Source organism: Aptenodytes forsteri, unplaced genomic scaffold (assembly GCF_000699145.1).
Source record: "Aptenodytes forsteri isolate BGI_AS27 unplaced genomic scaffold, ASM69914v1 Scaffold888, whole genome shotgun sequence".
Classification (NCBI taxonomy): Eukaryota; Metazoa; Chordata; class Aves; order Sphenisciformes; family Spheniscidae; genus Aptenodytes; species Aptenodytes forsteri.
In genome coordinates, this window is record NW_008796057.1 from 233,445 (window position 1) to 259,552 (window position 26,108).

General features: G+C 53.6%; 2 protein-coding genes across 3 annotated transcripts; one reads left to right on the forward strand and one right to left on the reverse strand.

Annotated features, from left to right (window-relative positions):
• The first annotated feature begins 135 nt into the window (after window positions 1-135).
• DKC1 (dyskerin pseudouridine synthase 1) lies at window positions 136-11,211 on the forward strand. Its single transcript, XM_009286304.1, has 13 exons — window positions 136-217; window positions 797-888; window positions 1,425-1,609; window positions 2,106-2,170; window positions 2,737-2,863; window positions 3,247-3,377; window positions 4,389-4,532; window positions 4,988-5,108; window positions 6,330-6,448; window positions 7,859-7,962; window positions 8,418-8,484; window positions 9,240-9,398; window positions 9,893-11,211. The coding sequence occupies exons 2-13, from the start codon at window positions 818-820 to the stop codon at window positions 9,962-9,964; spliced, it is 1,365 nt and encodes a 454-aa protein (XP_009284579.1). The 5' UTR covers window positions 136-217; window positions 797-817; the 3' UTR covers window positions 9,965-11,211.
• Window positions 11,212-11,724: 513 nt separating this feature from the next.
• Window positions 11,725-25,535, reverse strand: MPP1 (membrane palmitoylated protein 1). Of its 2 annotated transcripts, XM_019473934.1 has the most exons (11): window positions 25,396-25,535; window positions 24,970-25,048; window positions 23,818-23,903; window positions 22,508-22,576; window positions 18,461-18,657; window positions 18,079-18,185; window positions 17,049-17,129; window positions 16,352-16,432; window positions 15,669-15,871; window positions 14,969-15,043; window positions 11,725-13,115 (listed from the first exon to the last, which is right to left on the reverse strand). In XM_019473934.1, the coding sequence occupies exons 1-11, from the start codon at window positions 25,513-25,515 to the stop codon at window positions 12,939-12,941; spliced, it is 1,275 nt and encodes a 424-aa protein (XP_019329479.1). In that variant the 5' UTR covers window positions 25,516-25,535; the 3' UTR covers window positions 11,725-12,938. The 2 variants fall into 2 exon arrangements, with proteins under 2 accessions (XP_019329479.1, XP_019329480.1); XM_019473935.1 differs by lacking the exon at window positions 16,352-16,432.
• Window positions 25,536-26,108: the final 573 nt, after the last annotated feature.

Consider the following 26,108-nt stretch of genomic DNA (forward strand, 5'->3'; position numbering starts at 1 on the left):
GCCGCGCTGCGTGGCGGGCAGCGGAGCCGCCGCGTCGGGGGCGGTTCACGGGCCGCGTGGAGGTGGCGCGTGGGAGCGCGGGCCTCTGGGTTTCCCTTCTCTGATCTCGGGTAACTTCATCCGCCCTCAGGACATTCAGCACACGGAGGAATTTTTCATCAAGCCCGAGTCTCGGATCGCCCAGCTGGACACGTCTCAGTGGCCCTTGCTGCTGAAGGTAGAGCGGGTTATAGGCAACCTTGTGGCCTGTCCCTGCTCCTTTTGTCCTCTCTCAGTGCAGGCCTGTGGAGATGCACAGCTCTTTCTCTGTGTAACTCTACTGCTAAGAAACTGCATGCGTGACACTCAAAGCAGAGGCAAACCCTCTGCATGCAGAAATAGTATTATAAAGTTTGTCCAGCGGTATCATTTGCATGCCTGCTTTCTAAGTTTACCATCTCCTGTAAAGACCCCATCGGACTTCTTAAGATATTTATTTTGGTCTGACCATGGTCTGTGGTCTGTGTAGACTTCTGACTTGCTTGTGCTGAGTTTCTTGGGTACACTGGATTTATCCTGCATTGTAAAGGTTGGTATTCTGCTGCTTTCCTGTCTCTTCCAGTGCAGGACTTCTGTTTCTTTCTCTTCCTGTAAAACATTGTTGTGGTTTTATTGTTGGGTCGCTTTCATTTTGGAAGAGGCTCTTTCACTTAAATGTACAAATCAGACGTGTAACTGGGGAGATGTATTGGGGCAAAGCAACGTTGAAACCAAGGTGAGCTCAAGAACACTTGTAACTTTTGCTTGGATTTTGTAGAACTTTGACAAGTTAAATGTGATGACGGCACACTACACACCTCTTTCTTCTGGTGCTAATCCCCTGAAGAGAGAGATTTCTGACTATGTTAGGTGAGTGCGATAAGGGCCAGAGTGGTTTCTTTTTCTTTCACAGTTAATATCTTCAAAACATTTTCTGTTCTGGATTCCCCTTGTACCTTTCTCCTTGACTCGGTGCCTTGCTACTAACCAGTAAATGTCTAAATAGGACCTGCTGGTCACTTCCTGTAAAGTTTGCTTTGTTCTGGGATTGTGGCTGGTCTGTGGACGGACAGGCAAACACTTGAGGAATTCTCTGGGGTCTTGTAGAAAGTCCTTTGGCCTGCTAAGCTTTGAGACTGCTTGGAGTTTGTTTGTAGCGTTTGGTTTAAGTGCAGAGTAGCGATGAGCAGTCTGGGGAGAAGAGAATTCTTTGACCATGGAATATATCACCTGCTGTGCGCAGAGCAGCTTGATGTGTGCTCACTGAGAGCAGCTGTGAGGCTTATCGCTTATTTGGCTGTATAGAAATACATTTCTTCGCAGTCATGACAAATATTGTCAGTTTTGCGCTCTTGCTGTGTTTACCCTGATGCTTAGCTCCCACTCGTTGTCATCTTGCACTATAGGTCTGGCTTTATTAACCTCGACAAACCTTCCAATCCATCTTCCCACGAGGTGGTTGCATGGATCCGACGCATCCTTCGAGTAGAGAAGACTGGACACAGTGGCACTCTGGATCCTAAGGTGACTGGGTGCCTTATTGTGTGCATTGAGAGGGCAACACGACTGGTCAAATCTCAGCAGAGTGCAGGTACGTTTATTGCCTGGGACTATTTACGGTCTAAGTGACTGGGGAGGTGTGGACTTCTGGAGACAAAATGGAGATTTCCAGTCTTTGAAAGGGCCACCTCAGTGCCTTGAGCTTAAGGGTTGCTTATCCTTCTCACTCCAAGCCAGTGAGGGTGCATCCATGCTGTCACAAGGGTTTTTTTGATTGCTTCTCTGGGGCTTGTGCTGTTTTAAGTCAGTGAAAACAATTCTGACAGACTGGTTTCATGTACTAACTGAACTTATGGCCTCAGCCTCTACCAGTCCGGTGAAATAAAACTCCGTGAAGAAATAAATGTAGCTGAGGTTTATTTTGTTGGAAGAATAACCAACTCCATAATAAACTGTGCGCACTTCCTAGGAGGGGTGGTTGTGAAAATTTCAGGGCTCTGTGGATGTGTGGCTGTGAAGCAGTGTGGACCTTGAGGTCAACATTAAATGCAAGTGGCCACTCCTGACTGCTCTTGTCGTTCTTTCAGGCAAAGAGTATGTGGGAATTGTTCGGCTGCACAATGCAATTGAAAGTGAGGCTCAGCTTGCCAGGGTAAGTCTCGGCATGCTCTTAGTCATGCTGGCACTTTACATGCAAAGTGTTCAGCATCGGTGGGAGATGAGAGGGTAGGACTGGAGCTCAGGCGCGCTCTGTGTGAGGTGATGACGAAGTTTATCCATTCTCTGAGTGCAGTGGTGCTGCCCTCCTGCAGCACCCCGATTCCTGTTCTAGGGTCTGGGTGCTGTGCAGCCTCCAGAGACCCTCTAGTCTCCCAGTGTCCTGCTGGGGGCTGCTGTGGTGTGTGGCTGGCTGCCTGCAGGAGTGAAGTGCCGGCAGGGTTGGAGCCCCTGTTTGGGGGGTTCTGTCCCCACTGAGATGAGGGATGATGTCTGATCACATACTGCCACCTGATGAAAAAGCCCAGCTGTGCTCACTGGCAGCTGGGTAGCATTTTGACCATGTCACTGGTTCAGATTGGCTTTATTAAATATGACATCACCAAATTATGATGAACCTTGTGGTTTCTCACTCATGGAAGTGGTTGTAGTTGCTGGAGACCCCAGGGTGCTCCTACGTTAGGGCACAGGTGCGAACTGTTACTTCTGCTTTACCCTCAGGCAATAGAAACTCTGACAGGTGCACTGTTTCAGCGACCACCCCTCATTGCTGCTGTCAAACGACAACTGAGAGTCAGAACCATCTATGAGAGCAAGCTGGTGGAGTACGATCCTGAGAGAAGATTAGGTAAAACAGGGCTTTCCTGCCTTCTTCCTATTAAGCTGACAGCTGATAAAATTTCCTGTGAGATGGGCTGTTTCCTATTCTTGGCAGATGTCTTCAGACATAAATCCTTACCACCATCAAGCAGTAACTGCTTTATGCATTACTTTGGTGTGCTGAGAAGCAAATCCCATCTATTTTATGTACTGCTGCATCCTTCATTGAAGAGCCAAATGATGTCAATTAGATGGCATTAGCACTCAGTGCAAAGATGACCTTCATCTATCACCCCAGGCTGATGGCTCTGTGAAGGGTTGGACATACAGCTTCTCTTGGAGGGAGCTTCTAGATGTGGTTCATTTCTAGATATGTATTTAAATACTCTTCTGTCCTGTCCTGCATTTCAGGTATCTTCTGGGTGAGCTGTGAAGCAGGCACATATATCCGAACACTCTGTGTTCACCTTGGTTTGCTGCTTGGTGTGGGGGGCCAGATGCAAGAGCTCCGCAGAGTGCGCTCGGGCATCCTGGGAGAGAAGGTAGAGTGGTAGCTCTAACTATAACCAGCAAATCTGAAATTGTCAGAATTGCAAGAGTTCCTTTGAACTGTGTTAGTTTTACAGTGTTAGGAGGAGGTATAGGTGCATGGCAGTTGGGAGGAGTTTTGTGAATAGTCCCAAAAACATGGGAGCTTTTGCCATAGACGGTCTGTAACCAAAGTGTTGAGTTCAGTTCAGGGTGTTGCCCCTGTTCTGGTAATTAAGCTTTGGGACAGTGAGTGATTGGGAAGTGCACCATGGTGACTGAAAGTTTGTTTTATGCCACCTGTGTTTCTCAGCCTACAGACCATGCATGTGCCACAAGTTCAGGCGTGTGAGCTGTCTGCTTAGCAATCCATGACTGCTTGGTGTCAGGGCACAATGCAAGGAACATGCTTCATTGAAATGAGCCTGGGAGATGCAGTCTTGTGTGATCTTGAACACTTGTACAGTCTTTTCAGTCTGGTCATAGCTGGATCCTGCTGCCGGTCCAAACTCCAGAACTCAATTTCTTTCCTTGCAAAGCAGGAATATTGGAGTGCAAGTGCTTCCCCACCCATCTGTGCTCTTACCACAGCTGTAATGGCTGGCAGTCACTTCTGAATTCCAGGTGTTGGGTGTTTACAGCTGCTTCAAGAATTTATTCCATGTCACAGATTGAAGAGCTGGTTAATTTAGACTTCTACTCACTAATCTTTGTCTGGAAGTCCCAGGTATTTGTTTAAGTTCGGTCATATTTCAAAGTTTCATGTGGACAGACCTTATACACTAGATCCAAGTGCTGTCTGAGATTAGGAAGGTTGAAGTCTGTGGTAGCACAAGTTAGGCTGACCTCAAGCTGTTGATGGAAAGTATTCTTGCCTCTTTTAGGTTGCTTTTTTGATGTTTCTGACTTGGGCATCTGTTTTTTACTCCCTTTCAGCACACTATTTGCTGTTGGACTTCATCTGTTTTCTTGTGTGTGTTTCGAGTTGGTGGCTGGTAGAGTTTAGAGGGGTTGTGTCTTTGCAGGACAATATGGTGACTATGCACGATGTACTGGATGCACAGTGGCAGTATGACAACCACAAGGATGACAGCTACCTGCGAAGAGTTATCCTGCCATTGGAGAAACTGCTGACTTCACACAAGCGGCTAGTCATGAAAGACAGTGCGGTGAGTTCCTGAGATAGTGCCAGTTGACAGCCAGAGACTGCAAAGTGTCCTCCTAACTTGTACAGCTAATATAATAAATGGGGGATCAGGATCCACGTGGTGTTCAGTGCTGTCCTGATTGTGAGCTGTGTAGGAGCTAGTACGGGCTACTGCCAGATCAGCAGTAAGATGCAAGAGCCAAGAATTGAGTGGCAGAGAAGCTGCTCTCCTCACTTCAGGAGGATGCTGATGGTTATGAGAGATCTGCCTCACATGTGTGCTGTGATAGGTGGTTTGCTTTGCTTGCTTTTTCAAAAGCCCCCAAGTTTTGTATAGTGAACAATAAGAAATAGATAAATAGGGATGTTACTGCTGGGACAGTAATGGCAATGGGAAGCTAAAATATTACAGGCGCTTCTTAGCTTGTTTTTATTCTCTAATAGCTTATAAGCCCTCCTGTTCCCTACATTTTTCAGGTTAATGCCATTTGCTATGGAGCCAAGATCATGCTGCCTGGTGTCCTGAGGTATGAAGATGGTATTGAGCTTAATCAGGAGATTGTTGTCATCACCACGAAAGGAGAAGCTATCTGCCTAGGTATGAAACTCCTTGTTGTTCTTGTGCCCAGCTAACTGCAGAAATAACGGACTGCTTTCCAGTGAGTGCACAACAAATGGGTCCCTATGCGCAAAAGGTTTAAATAGTGCTTCCTGATGGGGACTGTGGGTTAGTATGGCCCAAGGCAGCTGGTGTTGGGCAGGATGTTAAGAAACAGCGGCTGGATCAGTCCTTGGCAAGGTGTGAAGAGTTCTTCAGCCTGGTTTCAGCTGCGTGATGCTCAGGTGCACTCTGTGTGTGAGGTGATGACGAAGTTTATCCATTCTCTGAGTGCAGTGGTGCTGCCCTCCTGCAGCACCCCGATTCCTGTTCTAGGGTCTGGGTGCTGTGCAGCCTTGTGGTGTGTGCTGGCTGCCTGCAGGAGTGAAGTGCCGGCAGGGTTGGAGCCCCTGTTTGGGGGGTTCTGTCCCCACTGAGATGAGGGATGATGTCTGATCACATACTGCCACCTGGCACATCACACTTCCTGAGCAGGTCAGTGTAAAAGGACTTGAGCAACTACCAGCTTCTGTGAAGTGACTCGAAAGGGTGCTTGTTCTAACCAGGGTCTTCAAAGAAGCTGTGTAGGTGGCAGGTGCTGACATACTGTACAGATGGTCTGTCATGGTGCTCAGTGCTGCACGGCCTCATTCTCTGTCCAGACCCACGGGACTGAGGGGCCTTGGAGGTGTAACACAGCCAAGCTGTTCCTCTCTGTTGTTTGTACTGCTTGCACTCTGGTCATCTCAGGGACCTGGCAAGAAAAACAACTTATTGCTAGGATTAGTCTCCTCTAGTTTGGCTCTGCAAGGTTTTGGGAGCTGATGAAGGAGCAGCACTGCTCCTTTCTATAGTGGCGTGATTCCTTGAGCTGCCTGGAAGTGCTCCAGCAGCTGCTCACAGAGCTCTTCCCCATCCAGTGGTGGTGCTGCTCTGGGAAATGGTTGGTCTTACTGTGTTCACTGATCCAGAACCAGTCTTCCGGTGTAAGCTGGAGAGGCCTGTGCTTATGGTATCCACGACTGATGTGCTTGCTGTCTTTGAACAGGGCAGCTCTCTGAAGCGTTAGTCCAGAACTTACCTCCAGTGAGCTTTTGGGGTGGGGGAGTGTTGCTCCTCTTTGTGCTGACAGAGGAAGAACAGGCTGAACGCAGCAGGTTCCTGTGTCGCTATTGCAGTTCTGCTGTTAAAAGAGTTAATGAACTCTGCCTGCTTCTGCAGCCATTGCCTTGATGACCACAGCAGTCATTTCTACCTGCGACCATGGCATTGTGGCAAAGATCAAGAGAGTGATTATGGAGAGAGACACATATCCCCGCAAATGGGGTCTCGGTCCCAAGGTGAGTGGCGTGGGGGTGTGGTCAGTCCCAGGGTGGTGAGAGCCCAGCTGTTGGGATGTGGGACTCCGGGCCCATCGGGCAGAGCTGTGCCCGTGTCTTCTCCAGGGCCTCGGTCTAATATTGCAGTTCTGCTGTTAAAGAGTTAATGAACTCTGCCTGCTTCTGCAGCCATTGCCTTGATGACCACAGCAGTTATTTCTACCTGCGACCATGGCATTGTGGCAAAGATCAAGAGAGTGATTATGGAGAGAGACACATATCCCCGCAAATGGGGTCTCGGTCCCAAGGTGAGTGGCGTGGGGGTGTGGTCAGTCCCAGGGTGGTGAGAGCCCAGCTGTTGGGATGTGGGACTCCGGGCCCATCGGGCAGAGCTGTGCCCGTGTCTTCTCCAGGGCCTCGGTCTAATTCTTCTGTGCTCTCCTGGAGCCACATGGTGGCGCTTCCCAGTGCCAGGGCTGTGCCAGCCCAGTGCTGGTAGGAGCAAGGCTTTCCCTCCCAGTGGAGCCTGGGCAGCTCTACCTGAGGTGCAGCTGGGGCTACTGCTGGTGCTCAGGTGTGGGCTCCTCAGGTCTGTACAGCACCAGCCCTCCTCTGGTGAAGAGCCAAATGATGTGAAGTGGATGGCATTAGCATTCTGTGCAAAGACGACTTTCATCTATCACCCCATACTGATGGCTCTGGAGGGGCTGGGCAAGGACCTGCTTTTCCTTCTGGTGCAACTGCAACAGTGCCAAAAAGCAAATTGTCTTGTGAGACACTGAATTATGCCTGAAGGACAGGAGCAGTGGGAACACCCGTTGTTGGGTTCCTCTCCTGTCTCAAGCATGTGGTAGTCACGGAAATCAGCAGGTCAGCAGTGCTAGCTTAACTACAGCCAGGCTGGCATTTCACTGTGGTGAGTGACGTAGCTTGGACTTAAAACTCGGTGTCAAGTTGCTGTGGCTCATTCCATTCCTGTGGTTCAGGTGAAATGTGGAAAGCTGTGGGGACGCATGCACATATATCTCGCAGCAAATGTGAGGTAATGCAGGCCAGTTCAAGCATCTTGGAATCTTTAGCAAAGCCTTGCATTTGCAGCTGAAATACGGCAGGTCATTAAACTGGAGAAACCCAGTCAAAGATCTGAGCTCCATGATGTGCAGAGTCATCTTACTCTGCTGCTGTTACTTCCCCCACAAATTAGCCCTTATTTACTGATGAAGATGCCTCCTGTCTGAGTTTTGTAGACTGCTGTGCAGGGCATGTTTTGTGTGACTTGTTAGAAGGTCCTTGAAGTGTTAAATCAGTAACGCTGTATTTGTTGGCTTGGCTTCTTCCTGGATTACCTCCTCTTAGGCCGAGTGGCTGAAGCCCTGGGTAGGATTTCTCCTCCCTGGAGCTGCAGTCTGACTTGTTGCATGTTGCTCTCAGGCTAGTCAAAAGAAGATGATGATCCAGAAGGGTCTGCTGGACAAGCATGGAAAGCCCAACGAGAGCACACCAGATTCCTGGAAGAAGGAGTATGTGGATTACAGGTGGGTATAGGGTGTGTGGTTCCCGCATGGTGGGCAGAGGAGAGCCCCATGCAGCGAGGGCAGGGCTGGGTGCTGTGTTTGTGCTTGGAGCATATTAGGCCTGGCCCAAGGCTGTCTGGACCTGTGGGGTGGTGTGCGGTGGCATTTCTTGTAGTCCCGGGGAATGTGCTGCTAGTGGGCAGCACTGGAGGGAAAGGCTCTCAGCAGACAGTTATCCCTTTCTAGCCTGTGCTTGTGGTTTTAGAGGGAGTCAGTCTGCTAAATTAAATGGGGAAGGCCTTGCTGTTGTCCAGCCCAGCTGGCCCTGATGCAGGCTGCAGGTCTTCCCCACACCAGCCTCCCCACCCAGTGCCTGGCGTGGGTTAAGGAGCCCTTGTGAGGGGGACAGGGCTTTGTACTTGTACAGAGCAGTGTGAGGCAGCAGCTGTCCTGCTCAGCCTGGCAATCTCTTTCAGGGATGCTTCCAAGAAAGAGGCAGCTGCCATTCCCCGAGCTGTTTCAGAGCTGGAGAGGGCTCCAAAAGTGAGTATCATTAGTGCTCTCTGGCTGTAAGATGGTTTGGGCCGTGATGAAGAGTGGATATGTGCCTGTTCCTTTAGGCAGTTGGTATCAGGTGCTGGATTATGTGCTGCTTTGGTTGTTTTACAGGGGGTTGTGTTTCATATTCTGGGAGCCTAGTGCCCCAATGTGTGTTGTGGTTGCGTGGCTAGTTGAAAGATGGCCTGTTTAGGGCCTTACCCCTGGGTGTTTGTCTCTGGGATGTTGTACTTTGGGTGTGAGTCCTGTAGCACAGTATGAGAATGAGCAGCTCTGACTTGTGGTGTATGAGCTGCAGCATCCAAGGAAATATGTTGTATGGAGCCACAATGGGGGTTTGTGGTGTCAGAGAACCTTTCTGGACACTACAGACAGTTGCAGAAATACCCATGCAAGAGTTGCATCTGAAGTTCCCTAAGTCAGGGCTTGTGCCATGATCTAAGGATCTAAGGGCTTGTGCATGCACTTGGAAAGGTGCAGCAGCGTTTCAAACTCTGGAGCGTCTGGGGTACAGGAAACACTGAGAAATACGGGGTGCAATTCTGGCAGAAGCAAATCCTAGACAGTGTATGCTGGAGGGGACCACTGGCAGTCTGTAGCTCACCCTCCTGCTCAAAGCATTGTTAACTGCGAAGTTTGATGGAATCAGGCAAAATAGTTGCAATGGGCTTGCAAACAGTTTTCCCATCACTTGAGCTCCTTCAGAAGATGGCGTGTCTGACAACATGTTCCCCTAACAGAGGAAGCGAGAATCGGAGAGTGAAAGTGAGGAGGCTGTGACCCCACCATCCCCTGCCACCCCACCACCAGAGGAGCTGAGCAAAAAGGAAAAGAAAAAGAAGAAGAAAGAGAAGAAGGCCAAAGAGGCAGCTGAGAGTGGGGGAGAGCAAATAGAAGTGGTATGTAATGGTGCTGCCATGGTACAGTCCAAGCATGGGAGAGATTGCTGTCTCTCCCTAATACCTCCAGGATAAACACATCAGCATCCTGCTGTGCATGTCCCCAGAGTGCCAGGCTCCCCACAGGCAGAGAAAAACGTCTATATAGGTGCATTTGTAAACCGAACTGGTTGAGGGTGGTGGGAGATTGGGCAGGTGAGGCTTGTGGGGTTGGATCTGCAGTGGGGCAGGGATGGGGTGAGCAGCCAGGATGGGGTATATGTTCCTGCCAGGCCACCTCTGTGCTCTGGTGCCCTGTAATGGGCCCCTGTGGGAGGATGGTGCCTAGCATGGTGCTGACATTCAGTCAGTGTGCTTGAGCGCTTGTATGGTGGTGAGGGAGGATTGCGGCCATGGGGAGCCTGCACTGTGTCTGTAGTGGGGCTGTTCCTTCTGAAATGAGCAGTGGGGGATTCCTTTTTGATGCCTTCCTGACCTCTCCAACCTCTTCACAGACCAGTGAGACCAGCACCAAGAAGAAGAAGAAGAAGAAGAAACAAAAGGAGGTAGAAGAGAGCTCGGAGTAAGCGACTAGATCTGTCCAAAGCGACCTCGTCGGTAGAGAGGGAGGAGTCTGAGGCCTTGAGAAAAAGAGGACTGGCTGCATGGCAGAGGGGCCAGCAAGTTCCAAGTTCCTTTTCTGCTGTATATATGAGTGAGCGGGTGTGTTTGCCCAGGATACACCCTGCTCAGGTACCCCTCCTCATCCTGTTTTAAGGGTTGCCAGAGGAGTGAGATGCCTGACTGCCCCTGCACTGGATTGTTCTCTAAAGCTGAACACCATGATGCCAATAGAAGTGGTATCTTCAGGGAAGCTGTAGCTCCTGGCTCTTGCTTGGTGTCTCTGTTTTCACCTTGAGGGGGAGGAATAACGTTTTTCCCCTCTTGTCCTGCCTCTTTCTTCCTTTTCTTCCAAGGTCGGAGCTGTTATCTGACAGTCGCAGCATGTGTTGGTGTCTGGAGGACTGGCTTTGTCATGGCCCATTTGGACGGGAACAGTCAAATTGTTTATTTGAAGGGCTCTGGTTTGTTTTAATGTGGCCATATGCTTGGCTTGACCCTCAGCTAGATGAGATCAAATAGTCCACACAGATATTTTTCAGTACTTTTTTTAACTTTATCATAAAAGGATTAGAACATTACATTCCTGCTTTTTGCTTTATAGTGCGGGGACCTGCTTGTTAGTTGTCGGCTGATCCCCAGACCCAGTGACCTTGTCAGTGTGTACCTCTTGCAGGCTCTTTGCTCTTCTGTACCCAGTTGTTGGAATGAGACTGTAGTGCTTTCAGTTGCCTTCCCTGGTTTTGATATCTAATAAGCTCTGAAGGCTAGAAGTGGGGATGCTGCTGGGGGGCAGAAGCAAAGTGACCAGAAGGTGGCTGGCCAGTGTGCTTTTCTAAAGGGCTGTTGGGACCGGAGTCCTTGTGAGGAAAAGCTTGGCCAGAGGCAGCTCTGCAAAGGGCGCTGGGTGTGGGGCTTGAGTGGTTTCAGAAAGACTTGTCCTAATTTCCTTATCTGGGGTGGTTCGCTGGGGGCAGGAGGTCTCCTCTCTGTCACAGGGGTAGTGCTGAGCCAGGATTTTAGCCCCTTTTAATGGGGAAGAATCCAGGCTGCTTTGTTCTGAGCTTCATCCCTAGATGAGATGAGATTTTGTAACATTTGTCTTAGCCTCGTGCATTGCTTTTGTCTTAATGGTCTGACTTTCTCCCCTCCAATGCTAGGGATACACACAGGCAGTGGGGCCAGCAGCTGGTGGCTGTCAGAACCTGAGCAGAAAAAAAAGTCCATTTTTATTTACTCTTTTTTACATGAAAATAAAAGCCCTATTTTTGAACAGGTGATTTTCTTGCTCATCTGGCTCCTATAAGAGGTCAGTGGTTTGTTCATGGGGAGGGGAGGCAGCTTCATGCATGTGCGTGCTGCAGCTGGGCATGTAAATGGCTGCCCCTTCTGCCCAGCCTTTGTGCTGCTCTCCTGAAGAAGCTGCTGGTGCAGAGAAGTCATGTTGACATGGACCATCACTAGAAGGGGCCTTTTTTGCTGGTCAGGACCTTGCAGGTGCTATGGGGCCACCCTTCACTTCAGTAAAACCCACTGGGACGTGTGCCTTGAAGCTAGGGTGTTCTCCTTCCTACTTTGCCTGTGCTGGAGTGAGCTGCTGGAGAGGTCTGACTGTGGCTGGAGGGACTGGTCCTGGCCTGCCTAAGGGTGTTAGGGTCCGGGATGTGGGAACAGACTTCAGCTGTGAGCAAGTGCTCAGCCTAAGAGGTAAAACACCAGTCAGAGCAATGTTTCAGCACACATTTATTGCTGCTCGTTGTTTCCCTGCAGTGGATCAGAACAAAGGTCCCTATTGCACATCAACAGATTTTATTTTTGGCATCCTTAAAAAAAATTGCGCAAGACTTCTTAACCCCCTTTGCCTTTCCCCTAGCTGACTGCTGAATACACAAATAAGATTCTTTCACCTAAATGATTGGCTATGGTTTGCCTGGGAGCCATGGTGATGCTTCCTGGACATGGTCATGGTGGGGCTTGTGTGGTGGGGCTTGGGACACCTGCAGAAGAAGGAACCCCTTTGTGTGGGTGGCTTTTATGTTTGCTTACAGTGTGCAAGACACCCTAGACTCGAAAACATGCCTGGATGATCTTTGCAGAGACAGTGTTTCTACTGCATGCAACAGATACTTGTGGCTGGATCTAATTTACCCATTGAACTGTCCCTCTGGGGTTTGGTCCGTGGGACTTCCTCAGCTGCTGCTGAGTTTTTCCAGCCAGGCAGTAATAATCCAAGCTGCACGGTGAGAATTTAAATACAGTGAGTTTTTACAACTACAGTTGCACAGGGTGAATCAGAAAACTCCAACCTCAGAACACAGGGTGAGACCTGCCTGGCGGTGGCAAGCTCCATGCCATCTTCATCAAATCCACGCTTGCCTTTTTGTGTTCTTCCCCATTTGTGAGGGGAAGCCCTTGGATGTAGGGGCTCTGGTGTGGTCTGTGTGAAGACTCCTAAGCTGTGGGTTTCCTTGAAGCCTCACGGACACCAGCCAGGCTTTTGAGGTGTTTGTGGCGCAGTGTGCACTCCTGCAATGGCAGGGGAATCTGCCTGGAAAGCCCCTGCTCTACCACTTCACTTGGGACTGATGCAGAGAAGATTGGCTGGGTGCTACAGCAGGACTGTGCTTTCTCTTGCCTGGTGAGGTGGGGAGCTGTGCTCTGAGCTAACGGGGTGCCCTGGGCTCTGCTGTAGCCACTAACTTAGCACTGCATTGCAGTGCCACGGGAGGTGGCCATCCCTGCAGCAGCCCCTGTCCTGTGTTCCCCTGGGAGAGGAGATCCGGAGACCCTGTGTGTGTGAACCAATTGAGACCATGTCTGTGGAGTAGCAAAGGAAGGGAGTTGTGCTGGGCTGTGTGTGGATCAGGGGAAGCTGAGGAGAAGGTTTCTCCCCATGGCTGCAGGATGGTTGATGGGAAGCAGCTGGGGTCAGATGCCCTCTCAGTAGACCCAGGAGATGGGCACCCACTGTGGAGAGCTGCAGGCCTGCTCAAAGGCTTCCTGCAGCACCTGGAGGCTTTCTTCCACCCCATTGTTGACCAGTGAGAGGTCGAAGTAGTGTGCGTATCGGCTCCGGATGCTCTCTGAATCCTTCTGGAGCTGCTGCAAAGCCTCTGACTGCAAGAAATGGGAGAGAGTGCTCAGGAGGCTGGGGAAGAGGGGAATTTCACAGCCCACCCCAACAGGCAAACTCCCTCCTACCACCAAAACAGCTCAAGTGGTTGCTAAGTATCAGAGCACAGAGCATCCCTGCAGCTTGTCTGACAAGCTAGGAGCTGTTGTGCGATCTCTGGGAGTGTGTGTCTGGGGGTTTTGCTGGACTTTTATGCAATGCTGGGAGCATCAGGTTACCTGCTAGAGTAAGGCCAGACCTGCTTGGTCTCATATTTATCTTTAAAATGCTTTGTGGCAGCTCCCTGGGAGGAGAAGGTTCACTGAGCAGCAGGCTGCTCATTACTATGCTATGCAGTGCAGCCAGCTCAAGGCCCAAGACTGGTTTCAAGGTAGGATCCCTGCAGGATGGTCCCTCCCCACTGGGTTTTGATCAGAACAGCGCTGGCTGGCAGAGCTGTACCAGCCTCCCTCTACTGGTTTTGGCAGCGATAGAGTTAAATTTCTTCATAGTAAAAGCAAAGCTGCCTGCCACCTCCTGCCGGTGTGGCTAGCCTGCACAGCTTTCCTGTTAGCAGGGACACCCCTGGAGTGTGTCCCTGTGGGCAGCTGTGCCCTCAACAGCAAAGTCCAGACCAATTCCCACATATCTCCCTAACAGAGCTTGAAATGCAGGCAGCTCCCTGCTTCTGGTGCGGGGAATGAGCGTGGGGTGCTGTGCTTGCTGCAGTGCTGCCGTGTGTTGTCTGGCAGCTCTTGGGGTGGAGAGAGGAGAGCAATAAGCAGTTTGCCTGGGTCATGTGAGCTCTGCTGGGTCACGTTTTGGCTCTGCTGCATCCCTTCTAGCAAGCAGTTACCTGAGCTGTGGCAGCTAGCTATATATAGTGCCTGCACCAGCGGGGCTGGCCCTGCCCACGGCGGCAGAAGTTAATTCCTCTGTCTGGAGGCAGTGGTGGGTGATGGGGCATGGAGGTGGGGGCAGCAGGCTGCATAACTGCCCTTTCTGCCCTGACACTTGCCCCCCTTTTCACCCCCCTTCCACCCCCTAGCCTGCTGCATCTGGCTTTACAATGCTCTGCAGTTTAATGTGCCTAATGCTTGTGCAATGCTTGCTCTGAGGGCTGCATAAATATGCTCCCTGCAAACTATCTATCTCAAGCCTTACGAACCCCAAATTAATAGGTTGGGAGAGGCGGCCTTGGCTGGCCATGAGTCCAGGAAGAGCACAGTCGTGGGGGTTTCCCTGTTCTCCCCTTGCTTCCTGTCTCCCTGCAGAGGTTAGCCCTCAGGGGAGCTAGTCCACAGGGTAGGCAGCACTGCTCTGTGTGTCAGGGGCTTCCTGGGAAATGGCAGCGTGTGGCTGCCGGCCTTGCAGTGCTTGGTGCTGCATGAGTTAACTGTGGTATTAGTACTGCTTTCATCCTAATTTTGGAGGGATGAGCATCTTAATGAGGCAAAGAATCAAAGGAGCTGCTGTTTGTGTGTCCCATTTGCATAGCTGATGGCAGAATAAATGTTCCTGCTCTGCAGCACTCCTGCAGCTGGAGACAGCCCTGGGTGCTGGGCTATGTGCCCTGCTACGTGTTAGTGGCTGATTATGCTGCAGGGATGATGGTTGCTGCGGGGGTGTCAATCTGGGAGGGAGTCTATGGCTGTAGGAATCGCCAATTCCTGTTTCTAAAGTCTGGGGTGAGGAAGTTGCCCTGCTCTCCTGGACCACAAAAATCAAAGCAGACAGGAAGAAGCTGATGTGGAGCAGGGAGAGAGCCCTGGGCTGCTGCCATGGGCTCCCTGCCCCCCTGCCATGGGCAGGCAAGCCTGGCCAGAGGGTGACTCAGCCTTGGCACCCTGCCACCCACCTGCTCTGCCTTGTCTGTTGGGGCAATGAAGACTATGAATGGGGAGAGCTCAGCCGTGCGGACAATCTTCAGGGTCTGTGGAGAGAGGGGTGTAGTTAACCAGTGTGGCCATTCCTCAGGGTGGGAGCTGTTCCCCATGCTGCCCCCCAGCCAGGGTGTGATGGTGCCCATGATGCAGTGACGGGCTAAAGGGGCCGCTCCTAGTCTGGGGCCATGGGCTTTCCGGGTGGACTCCTGAGCTTGGGGTTAGTCAGGTGATGTGGGGGCAGTTGGATGATGCTGGAGCAGGGGTCCCAGCATGGCTTCCTCTGCACCTCATGGGGGAGGATATATGGGCATCCCTAGCCCTGCTCTGGGCTGGCTACTGGACACAAGTGCCACTTTGCAAAGCAGCACCCACACGCTTGGTGTCGGAGAGGGGAAAGAGTCCCTGTGTGGGGCCTGTGCTGGCCCTGCACCCCCACTCCCACGGCAGCCTGGTCCTGGCCTTGTTGTCACAGCCAGGTGCATGCTGTGATGGGGAATACCCTTACTGCACCCGTGTCTTGAGAATGCAAATGCCACCCCAGCATTCCCTGGCCTTTTTCCTTTGGGACGGGCGGGTGGGCAGTGCACCAGGGAAGGCAGGGACAGTCACAGCCAGCACACAGTTCAATCTGTGGCAGCCCCTGTCCTGCCCACCCCTTCCCCTGCTCCCTACCTGGGGCTCAATGTCCAAAATAGCGACTTTGTCCTGCTGGTGGATTTTGTGCACTGTTTCAAACTTGGTGCCAAACATGTTTCCCTGGTAGCTTCCAAACTCCAGGAACTCGTTGGCTGAGATGTCCCGGGTCATCTCCTCGGTGGAGACAAAGTAGTAGTCTGTCCCATCCACCTCATTCTTCTTCTGGGGGCGTGTGGTGTCTGGGGAGGGAGGGAGATGGTGAGTGCTGGCCCCGAAAAGGACTGGGGAACAGCAGAGTGGGCAGCCTCTGCTCTGGGTGACCTGGGCATCTTGCCTTCCCTTTTTGAGTATGGGGCTAGGGCATGGAGGACCTGTGTACCTCAAGACTAGCCTTTACTAATCCCCCTTCAACTCCTTCCTGCTTGGGACAAATAGGGAACTCGGCCAGCCTGAGGAGAGCCATTGGGATGTGAAGAGTGAGGTGTCTCTGCAATGCGGGTGGTAGCAGCCCTGCAGCCATCTGTGGGTAGGTTCAGCCCATGGGACAGCAGGCAGGGAGGCCCTACAGTGTGCCCTGTATGGTGGCCTCTGACACTGGGGGCTTGGTGGAGCTGGAGGAACATCTCCCAACCTCCCATCTGCTGTCAGAAGCTCCTGGCTCAAGGATGTGAGAGGAAACGCGCCCTGTGCTGTGCCCTCCACCCTGGCTGGGCACTTACATGGGGGTGGGTACATGAACTTCTCCGGGTTGTTGCTGAGCAGAGCATTCTTGATGTGGCTACGGCCCACGCCGCTGGCCCCTGCAGAGAAGGAGGGATGGACGCTGGAGCCAGGCTCAAAGAAGCCTGGCAGGAGATGCTGGGGCCCCTCTGCAGCTCTGAGTCTGAGGAAAGGTGCAGAGCTCCTTGGGCCTTGCCCAGGATCTGCTTTCTGAGTTGGTCTGTGGTGTCTTCCAGCCCTGGAAGGAGGCTCTCCCTGCCCTGGGCATGCTCACTTCCAGTCCCAGCTGGAGACAGGACCGGTGCCCACCAAGCAGCCAGCACGGCTGGGCCGTGTGGGCTGCCTCTGCCTGCGGGGTCCACCAACAAGTGCTCAGTACCCACAGCGTGGGACTGCTTGCTTTGGTGCAGCTGCGCAGACCAGAGCTCCTTTTAATAAAAATTATCCATAAAGATACTTAGGAGCTGGAAACTCCTGAGTTAACTCTACCTCGGCATCGCAGTGCAGGTGCTAGACCATATACAGTACTGCACGGAGGAGGTCAGCCTGCTTGGTGATCACTGCAGGCAGAAGAAATGCTCCCCAGAGCCTACTAGGTTTTGAAGGGCAGTGCTGCCCCAGCCCCTGTCCAGTCCTGGTTCCCCCTGGGACCCACCACATGCAGCCCTTGTGCTGCGGAGGATGGGCAGGACCTACCGATGAGCACCAGAGTCTTCCTCTTGAAGGCAGGCAGCCTCACCACCTCCTCATATGAAACCACATCCAGCTGGTCAAAAACTGGGGTGGAGGAGAAATGAGACAGCGAGTGGTCAGAGCTGACTCAGCCACAGCAGCAGGACCACATGCGCGTTGGACTGAAGCCAGGTCCTTGGGCAAAATGGAGGGAGCAATCAGGGCTGGGCTGGGAGCTTGTCCCTGTTTGGCTACACAGGGAAAAGCGTAGCAGCCTCAGCAGCAAGCAGCACCTGTGGTGCGGAGGGGGTGCTGGGGAGCTGGACCAGCAGCCGCCAAAGGAGAAGCCAGACCTGCTTTCAGTAATTCTGCTCAGGACAGTAGGACCTAGGAGCTGGATGGGGAGGCGGCAGGATGCTGCAGGGAGCTTGTTGCTGGGGGAGCTTTATTTATCTTGCTGATTTACAGCCTTGTTTGTTGCTGGTTGGAGCTGCAGGCTGGGCTAGGAGCCAGCACGTCCTCAGGCACCTGCCTTTGCCGGTCCAGGGCATGCTTAGCACAGGGCATTTGCACAGGCAGCTGGGGGCAGGCTCCCTGCCCCACCAGGGACACAGCTTGGCAGCTGTGGGGAGCAGTTCGGGCTGCTCCCTAATTGCTGAGCAACAGCAAGGCCACCACCTGCCCTGCGTTCAGCAACCCGTGGAGTTTGAGGGCCCGGGAGCCCAACCTCCCAAGGAGCTCAGGGCCAGGAGTGCCAGGGCTTGTCACCGCAGGAGAGCCCGGGAGCTTGGTGCCTGGCTCCCGCGTGAGTCAGCCCTGGCCTTGGGCACTACAGAGCTGCATGGGGACACAGCTGTGGCCACCTGAGGGGTATGAGGACTTTGGAGAAGGGACTCAAAAAAGCTGACAGCTGTGGGGTATCCTCCCGAGGTTCCACTGCCAACACAGCTGGGCTGTTTGATCTGACTCCCATGGAGGACAGACCCACCCCTGGCCAGAGGCAGGAGTGATGGCCAGGGCTGGGGATGGAGCCCATTGCCCTGCTCACACTTACTTGAGCTGTGCTTGGCCAGGTATTTATCTTTGCACTTCTTCTTCTTCCCAAAGGGGCTACAGCTCGGGGATTCACTCTGACTGGACTGGGTGATGCTTGCCACACGCCTGCCGAGAGAGGAGGACACCACCATGGTCCAGCTGTCACCCCAAGCACTGGGGGAGCAGTGGGATTGTCACTCAGACATGCAAGGGCAAGAGGAGCAGGGTGGCTGCTGGGACAGGTAAAGGCTCATCCTGAGACAGATGAAGGGGACATTTGCCTCCTTTTCCCAGCAGTGACGCTGGTGTTACCCAACATGGTCACACTCATGGTAGCACACAGTCACTGTTCCCACCTCCACTCCCACATCCAGCCCTTCTGGCCAAATCTAGGGACCTACCACTCCTGCAGCTCTGGAGAAGGGATGAGTCCCGCCGACTCAGTACAGGAGCTCTCCACCCGGCCCTGCCACCAGTTGCTGTCATCCTTGTTTATGATTTGAATCACATCACCAGTCTGAAACTTCAGTCCCGCTTCCTTGCAGGGGATCAGGTTGTCTTTTTTGGGGTCGTAGTCAAACTGTGCCCTCATGAACATCTGCAAAAGAGAGAGCAGGCCGGAGTCAGCATGGCCATGCAGGGTGGCTGAACGTGGTCATGTCCAGCTCCTGGCCCCATATTGCATTCCCCGGCAGTGACTGCAGAGCCAGCTCCAGGCACAAGGTCCCTGCTCCACGAGGGACCCCAGCCCATGCTGCTTTCCAGGCCCCACGAGGCTGGGTGGGGAGAAAGGAAATGCACAGAGCCTTGGGGGAAGCTCTTGGGCATGGAGCTGCAGTGAAACGTACTGGTGGGTGAGGGAGGGAGGACGGCATCTTGGCCCTACTGGGAGCCAGTGAAACGGCTGCTGCCTCTAGGCAGGCCTGCATGCCCTACAGCTGGTGCTCGAACCCTGACATGTAGCCCCCCCACTGCAGTCCTCCAGGTGCTGCACAGTGCTGGTGAGCCGAGCCAGCTGGAGAGGAGTCCCACCACCTGGACCAACATGGGGCACAGCAACTGGGATCTGCAACGGGGTGAGCACAGAGGAGCCATCACAACAGTGCACCCTGCAATCCCATGTCCTGGGGACCCCAGGGAAGGCCGTGTCTCAATCCCCAGCTGCTGTGCCCTGGCCTCTCTCCAGCACCAGGCACTCTCCTGCATGGTACGGGGCCTTCGGGGAGCCAACGCTGTGGTGTCGTGTCCATCCCTGCCTGGGTCTGTCCTGGCCTCTTCAGCATCAACTACTCTTGCAACATTACTTTCATCACAGCTGCAACTGGAAATGAGCTGCTGCTGCTTCCCAGGCCACTGTGCCACCCTCCTGGGGCTGGGGAAGCCCTGGGGACCAGGAAGGAGTGAGAAAGTGGCCTTTCCCTGTCCCTTCTGCTTGCTCAGCTCTTTGGGAGGGAGTCTACAGCACCTGCTCCCAGTGGGGCAGCTCTTCCCCTGACCTCAAGCCCTCCTGAAGCCAGCAGGCAGCCGGGCACCCCTGGGCTCGCTGCCCCCGAGCATCTTTGCAAGGTCAGGAGAGAAATGGCATGTGGCTTTCACACATGGACCTTGTTTTCCAGGAAGGCTGTTCAGGAAGAACAGACTGTCAGAGAGCAACAGGATGGATGAGAGTCACCTATGCCCGGGAGGAGGGCAGACCACGCATGTGCACCCAGTGTTTTCTGCACTGCCGCTTGCTCTCGGTGCCTGGATGAACAGTTTCTCATCTGAAGTGCGGCTGCAACTGCAATTTGTCTCTGGCCAGCGCACCCGGCAAGATCAGGACCAGGTCAGGACCATGTTTGGGGCAAAGCCAAGGCAGGGTATGGAGGATGGTCAGTGAAAGGCAGGGTTTAGGAAACAAAGTAAGGCTGTGGCGAAGCACAGACCTCACATTGCCCTTGTTCCCCTCCTGGGGTTTTTTGTCCTGTGGGCCTGAGGCTGCTGGGAGCCCCGAGTCATGGTGCAAAGTTCTGCAGGCTCTCACACAAGTCATGGGTGCTCCCGGTTGTTTGAGACTTCTGTGATCACTCAGGAGGGTGCTGGGCCCCGAGCCAGTGGCATGCCTGGGGCTGCCCAGCAGTCGTGCCACTGGCAGGAGATCCTTCTACAGGGGAAGCAGCACTATCAGACCCAGCCTCATGCTTGCGCTAATGCAGGCTTCCCCTGAGCACAACCCTATCAAGTTATTTATCCCAGAAATGTAGCATGTAGCAAGCAGGCAAAGGGATTCACATGCGGTGATGCCTATGTCCTGTCCTCAGATGGCAGATACCCCCCTCAGATAGGCAGGGCCTGGAAAGTCATCCTCCCTGAGTAGGGTAGACCATGCTGTCCTTGTTCTACATTAAAACAATTTCCCACAGTATGTCCTCCTTCAGCAGTGCTTCTGGAGGCATAGGGCCAGCAGGACACAAACATGGTTCCCTTTCACTGCCAGAAAAGCAGAGCATATGGATCTAGCTGTCACATGCAATCTCTCACAATGGAAGACAACAAAAGTGGAATCTCCTTTCAGGATGAGGACTGATGCCTGCTTTGAAAGCACTTTCTGGCACCAGGTCATCAACATAAACACACAAGGGACACACAGCAAGCACTGCCCAGGCACCTGCCTGGAGCCCTCTGCTCCCGCAGCCCTGGTACCCCAAGCTAGACATAGCCAGGTCACTTTTGGAAAGGCTGTCCCTTACACCAATTAGGAGTTAGCATCAGACAGCTCCAGGCATCACCCACGGACTGCAAAGGGCTAGCTCCAAATGCAAGCTATTTGCCTGCCTGCTGCCAGCCCCCTCTCTGGGGCTGGAAGCCCAGGTACTGAGCAGGCTCCAGCATGAGAAGCCCTGGTCTTTCTTTAAAGTCAAAAGGCTGTGGTTTGCGCCTGGGAACAGGTTGGAGGTGACCTCGAGAGCCCTGAGAGCTCAGTGCTGCTTCTTATTAGGATCCTCCCCAGCAGACCTGCCCCAAGAAACACTCCGTTGGCCTCAAAGTGGCTGGCTGCCAGGCTGTGGGGCAAGCCAGGGCAGGGGGGTATTGTGATGCCAGGATCTGCACCGTCCTGCCTGCCAGGCCCTGAAATGAAGGTTATCATCAGGATAACCAGGATCCAGGAGTTGAAACAAAATCAAAAGTCCACTCTCGGTGGTGGACTGCAACAAGCAGAGACGTGGGCAGCCTGTGAACTGTGGTTTTGGGGAGCAGACAGCACCACGGCCCTGGACACGGCAAGAGGGAGGACAGCTGTTGCTGGGAAGGAGTTTGTCTGTGTGTCCTTCCCTGAGCCCACAGCCAGCCTTGGGTGAGCCAGCAACTGTGTTCTTTTTCTCAGAGGTAACTTTTCCCCTGGCACTGAGCTGGCCTGGCTGATTGGAGCTGGCTGGGTCGGGCCAGGGAGGCCATATGGACAGCAGGGAAGGGCAGATATAGGCCAGTATTTAATAAACAAACACGTGCAATGCTGGTTGAGCTGAAACGGGGACAGCATGGGCTGAGCAAGAAACGGAGACAGTTTTCACTTGCCACCATGTTCAGAGACTTCAGCTTCTCCACGTAAGGAAGGAGGGTGACATGGGCTCCCCTAGCCCTTCCCAGCACCCCCACCCTCTGCCTCTGAGCCCCTCTCCCACTCCTGCTTGTCCATGACGGGGGTGCTGCGCTGGGGTTGGCTCCTGCACCTGGAGACAGGACAGCATCCCAGCCACCACGCACTGAAGTCTTGGCAGAGGAGCCAGTCCTCTCCACTATCATGAGTATTTCAGCCACAGCAGGACTTCAAAGGCAAAGCCAGGCAGGTGTCACCCCCTGCCACAGCATGCCACCCCCACCCTGGCAGTGGCAGCAGGCACAAGGAGCTACCTTCCTCTCCCCTTCCACTTCCTTCCTCCCACTCACTGCTCACAAGCGTGCTGGCGGCATCTGGACCTACGTCACCCTCCTTGCAGCTGATGCACCAGGCATCACTGACAGCGGGGAGCAGTGAGAGCCTGGTGCTGCACCTGGAGGGGCTGCTGTGGCCCTGTAATGGAGATGTGGCTCTAACAGCCGTGGCTCTGAAGGTGGCAGGAAACTCTCTCATGCTTCCTGGTGTGCACATGCCGCTGCTTTCCCATCACCAAACACTGCACACGTGTAGCACTGTGGCTCAGGCATCCCAGGCCCATGTTCCTACATACACATTGGGTAAATACATCCACACAGGGCCAAAATCTGCTTGTTTGCAGCGATGTAAGCACAGGATAGGTCCCTTCATCCTCCAGCAGCTCAGGCAAGGCAACTGGGCAGCCATCCCCTTGTCCTTCCCCTGGCTCAGCACAGCTCTGTCCCCAGCACTGGTCCCCTGTGGTTTGCTCTGGTCCCACCTGGCCCCACAGCCATGTCCTGGCACAGCCCACGGGTCTGGAGGCTGCACTTACCTGGAGAGCAGGGAGGCGGCTTTGTTGATTGGGAATGACTTTTATTGAGACCATCCCCTTGGTTTCTTTCTAGTGAACAAAGGAAGGGAAGAAAGAAGAGTTGGAGGAGGTGGTGCCTGGAGGCAGCCCGACAGCAGCAACCTGTGCAGGGAGCTGCTGAGTGCCAGGACCTGCAAAGGCAAGGCTCCTGAGTGCTTCCCAGCCATGCTGTGATGCTGGGGGACACCACAGCCTGGCCAGAGACAGCTCTGCTAAGGCTGGGCTAAGAGCCGTGGCATCATAGCTTTGCCACGCTTGTCCCATCCCCATGGGGGGACACCAACACCCCCACAAGGAGCTGGCTGTGGGCACTGCTAAACATCACCAGAACGAACATGGAGATCTGTATTATCTTGGGTCTGGCTGCCCCAGTGAGGAGCCTGGGAGGAGAGGCTGGTTCTGCCAGGTCCACTCCATCTGCCCCCTCCTTGCTGGCCTCTTGCTCCTGCCCTCCTGGTGACATTAGAGGCACAGCACTCCCTTGCCTGCCACAGGCCAGATGCACTGTTGCCCCATGTGCTTCACAAGACCTACATGGTCCCATGGGGACAACCACATCTGGAGGCTTGGAGAGGCCTCCTGGGCCAACCACCCTTCTCTGGAGGCAGACAAAAACAAGCTCCTCCTTGGTCCCGCTGTCTGGAGCACAGACATCCCACCACCAGGCAGCAGAGGACCGTGGCACTGCAGCCGGGCCAGGACTCCTGCTTAGGCTGCTGGTGGGTGACCTCAGCACCACCACCTCCCTTCGGCTAGGTCCCACATGTTGGGCATGGATCAGGATGGCCTCAGTGTGTGAACCCAAGGCAGGTCTGAGACCCTGTCCAAAGTTGTCTCTAGCAAGGGCCTGGCACTGTGACTTCAGCAGCAGGAAAACGGCACCAAGGTGACCTGCAGGAGCGGCTCAGGCCTGCAAGAGCAGGCAGCCCTGGGCTGGAGTTGCACACCAGCCTTGGCAAGCAGAGGTGGTTTCCAAGCCCCACACACATCAACACATGTCAGGGACCCAGTCAACAGCCTTCGCTGCTGCTCTCGGGAAGCCAGAAACAAGCAGCAAGCACAGACCACCAAGGCTGTGTACACAGACCTGGTGCTTGGCTGTATTACAGCACCCCGGCACAGCGGCCCTGGTTCCTGCTGCATCACACTGCTGCAGGCAGCTGTGTGTTGGCTCTGGTACCTAGGAGGGGGTGAATGCTCAGCCAGCATGCACAGCTGCAGGCCAAAGGGGTCCTTCCTGGGGAACAGCCCTGCCAGACACAAATACCTACCAGCATCTTTTGCAGCTGGTCAACTGAGCGGTTGCTCACACTCTGCCCATTGATTTCTATGATTTCATCACCCACATGAAGGGAGCCTGCCAGCAACAGGAGAAACATGAAAATGCAGGACCGGACAAGAGCTGCTCACCAAACCCAAACTACACAGCTCCACCAGCCTCCCAACCCCCTGGGCAAGCTGTGGCCAGGACACCGTGGTGTTTGTCTGGGCAATGCTTGTGGAGCCACACGTCACCTAAGCACGTGGGACTAAAGCACAAGGGGAATGAATTCTTCCCCCTCCACCCAATACACACACTTCATCCAGTCTGAAGGTCATTAGGTTGCTTTCCACTGTGTGTCCTTCAGCACTTTAGAGTGGTCAAAGCACCTGTTTCAGAGTTATTCAAACCCAACCCCAAGTACCTCACCTGAAGCCAAATGACAGCCTCCTTACAGGGCCCTTAACACAAGCATTCTTGACTTTGTGTGTTTTCAGTTTATATACCCAGCCAGATTACAGCCTCAGATACACTGCTATAAATCAGGCTCCAGTAGCGTTATTGGAATGGCTCCTGGGTTATTTTGGCAGGATAAATGCCAAATATTATCCTGGGTGGATAATATTTGTGGGTGAGCTCAGACTTCCCACTTGGATCCAAGGCTGGAAAAGGGGCCTCTTCTTCGAAGCACAGAACATCTCATTTCCATGCCCCCTTGGCAAGACCCAAACCCAGAAAATAGGACCTATTTCTTTCTTTTGGCACCTTCTTTTGGTCTGCAGAGACAATCCACAGCAAGCCTGTCCCACCTGTGCACTTTAGGAATGGGAAGAGCTTCCCCCATGGTCTCTGGGGTATGATCCATCTCTCGTTACAGTGACCCCATCATGAGACGGAGACAGACGGTCTCTGGTTCCTTTTTGGGAGAGCCCTTCCCCCAACCCTTCCGTTCTCCCTAAAGCCTCCAGTGTATTAACATGACAACCATGCAGAGAGACCAGTGAGCCCTGAGTTCCTGACATATTCCTAGTGGAGGAACGGACACAGATGTCCACGTCACAGGGGAAAGCCAGCAGTGCTGGGGGGCTGCCTTATCTCTGCATGGAAAGAAACCAGCTGCAGACGTGCACCCCATGCACTGCCTCTACAAGGGCCTCATTACCTTGTCTGTGAATCATGCCCCCGTGGAAGATCCTGGCCACCATGCAGCTCTGCTTGTCGTTGAGCTTCAGCGTGATTCCCTGGAAGACAGGAAAATCCATGACTGCTCGCTGGAGGGGAAAGCTTGCACGCTCTCAGCAAAGTCCTCTCCAGGCCCACGTCCACGGTAGGCTGTGCAGTGGCTGGGGGGAAGCCCCCTGGCTTGGCCAGCCCAGTCTGCTGCAGCTCCTCTTGGCACAAGCGCCACCACCCTTTGATGGGGCTCGCTCTGGGTCCGCAGGCAGGAGGCAGGATCCAGCACCCTCTTCCTGTGGCCGAGGTCTCCAGCAATCTCCTGCTTCTCCCAAGGCCAGCCCATTGGCACGACTCTAGCTGCCCCTCTGCCCCCCTGGGTGCCACCAGGCTTTGGGATCTTGCCAGCTCTCACCATGGGTTCCTCCGTGACCTTCTCGAACTGGATGAGGCGTATCTTCCGCACCTCGCGGCCATTGCTGTGGGAGGGGCTGCCCAGAGTCGCTGAGCCATTGGTATAAATGTCCTCAGTCATGGCATTCGGGGACTGAGTGATGGCCTGTTGGGGCAAAACAAAGACCGGGGTTTAGGGGCTCCACCTGAACGGGGCCTGGGAGTGCCGGCTCCCTGCTGTGGGGCTGAGCTACTCCACCGTGTTAGGGTGCTTGGGGCGCAGGTGGGGCATAGGGGGAGGAGAAACCCATGTGCTGGAGGAGAGGACAGTAAGAGCAAGAAAAGAAAAACAGCAAAAGAGCTTCACCCTTGAAGATGTGGACTTGATCTGCAGTTTTCCAGCCTGGGAAACACAGGAGGCAAGAAAACTTTGGAAAAGTTACAGGTAGCAGAAGCCAAGAGTCCACAGCTGACCATCTTCTGCAGCAATGAGTCCCAAACACTACTTGTGTTGCAGCAGCACTTGGCCCATAGCTGTCTTGTGGCAGAGCATAAAGCCCAGGACAGCTTCACTGAGTGAATGGAACAGTTTGGGATTCACCCCTGAGAACTGGGGCCAGGCACTGCTCTTGCTCAGTTTGCAAGTTCAACCCTTCCTCTTCTACGTAAATGGGCAACTGACACAGTGCAGAGCCACGTCCACATCCAGGCACTGAAGGCAACATGCTCCCCAAG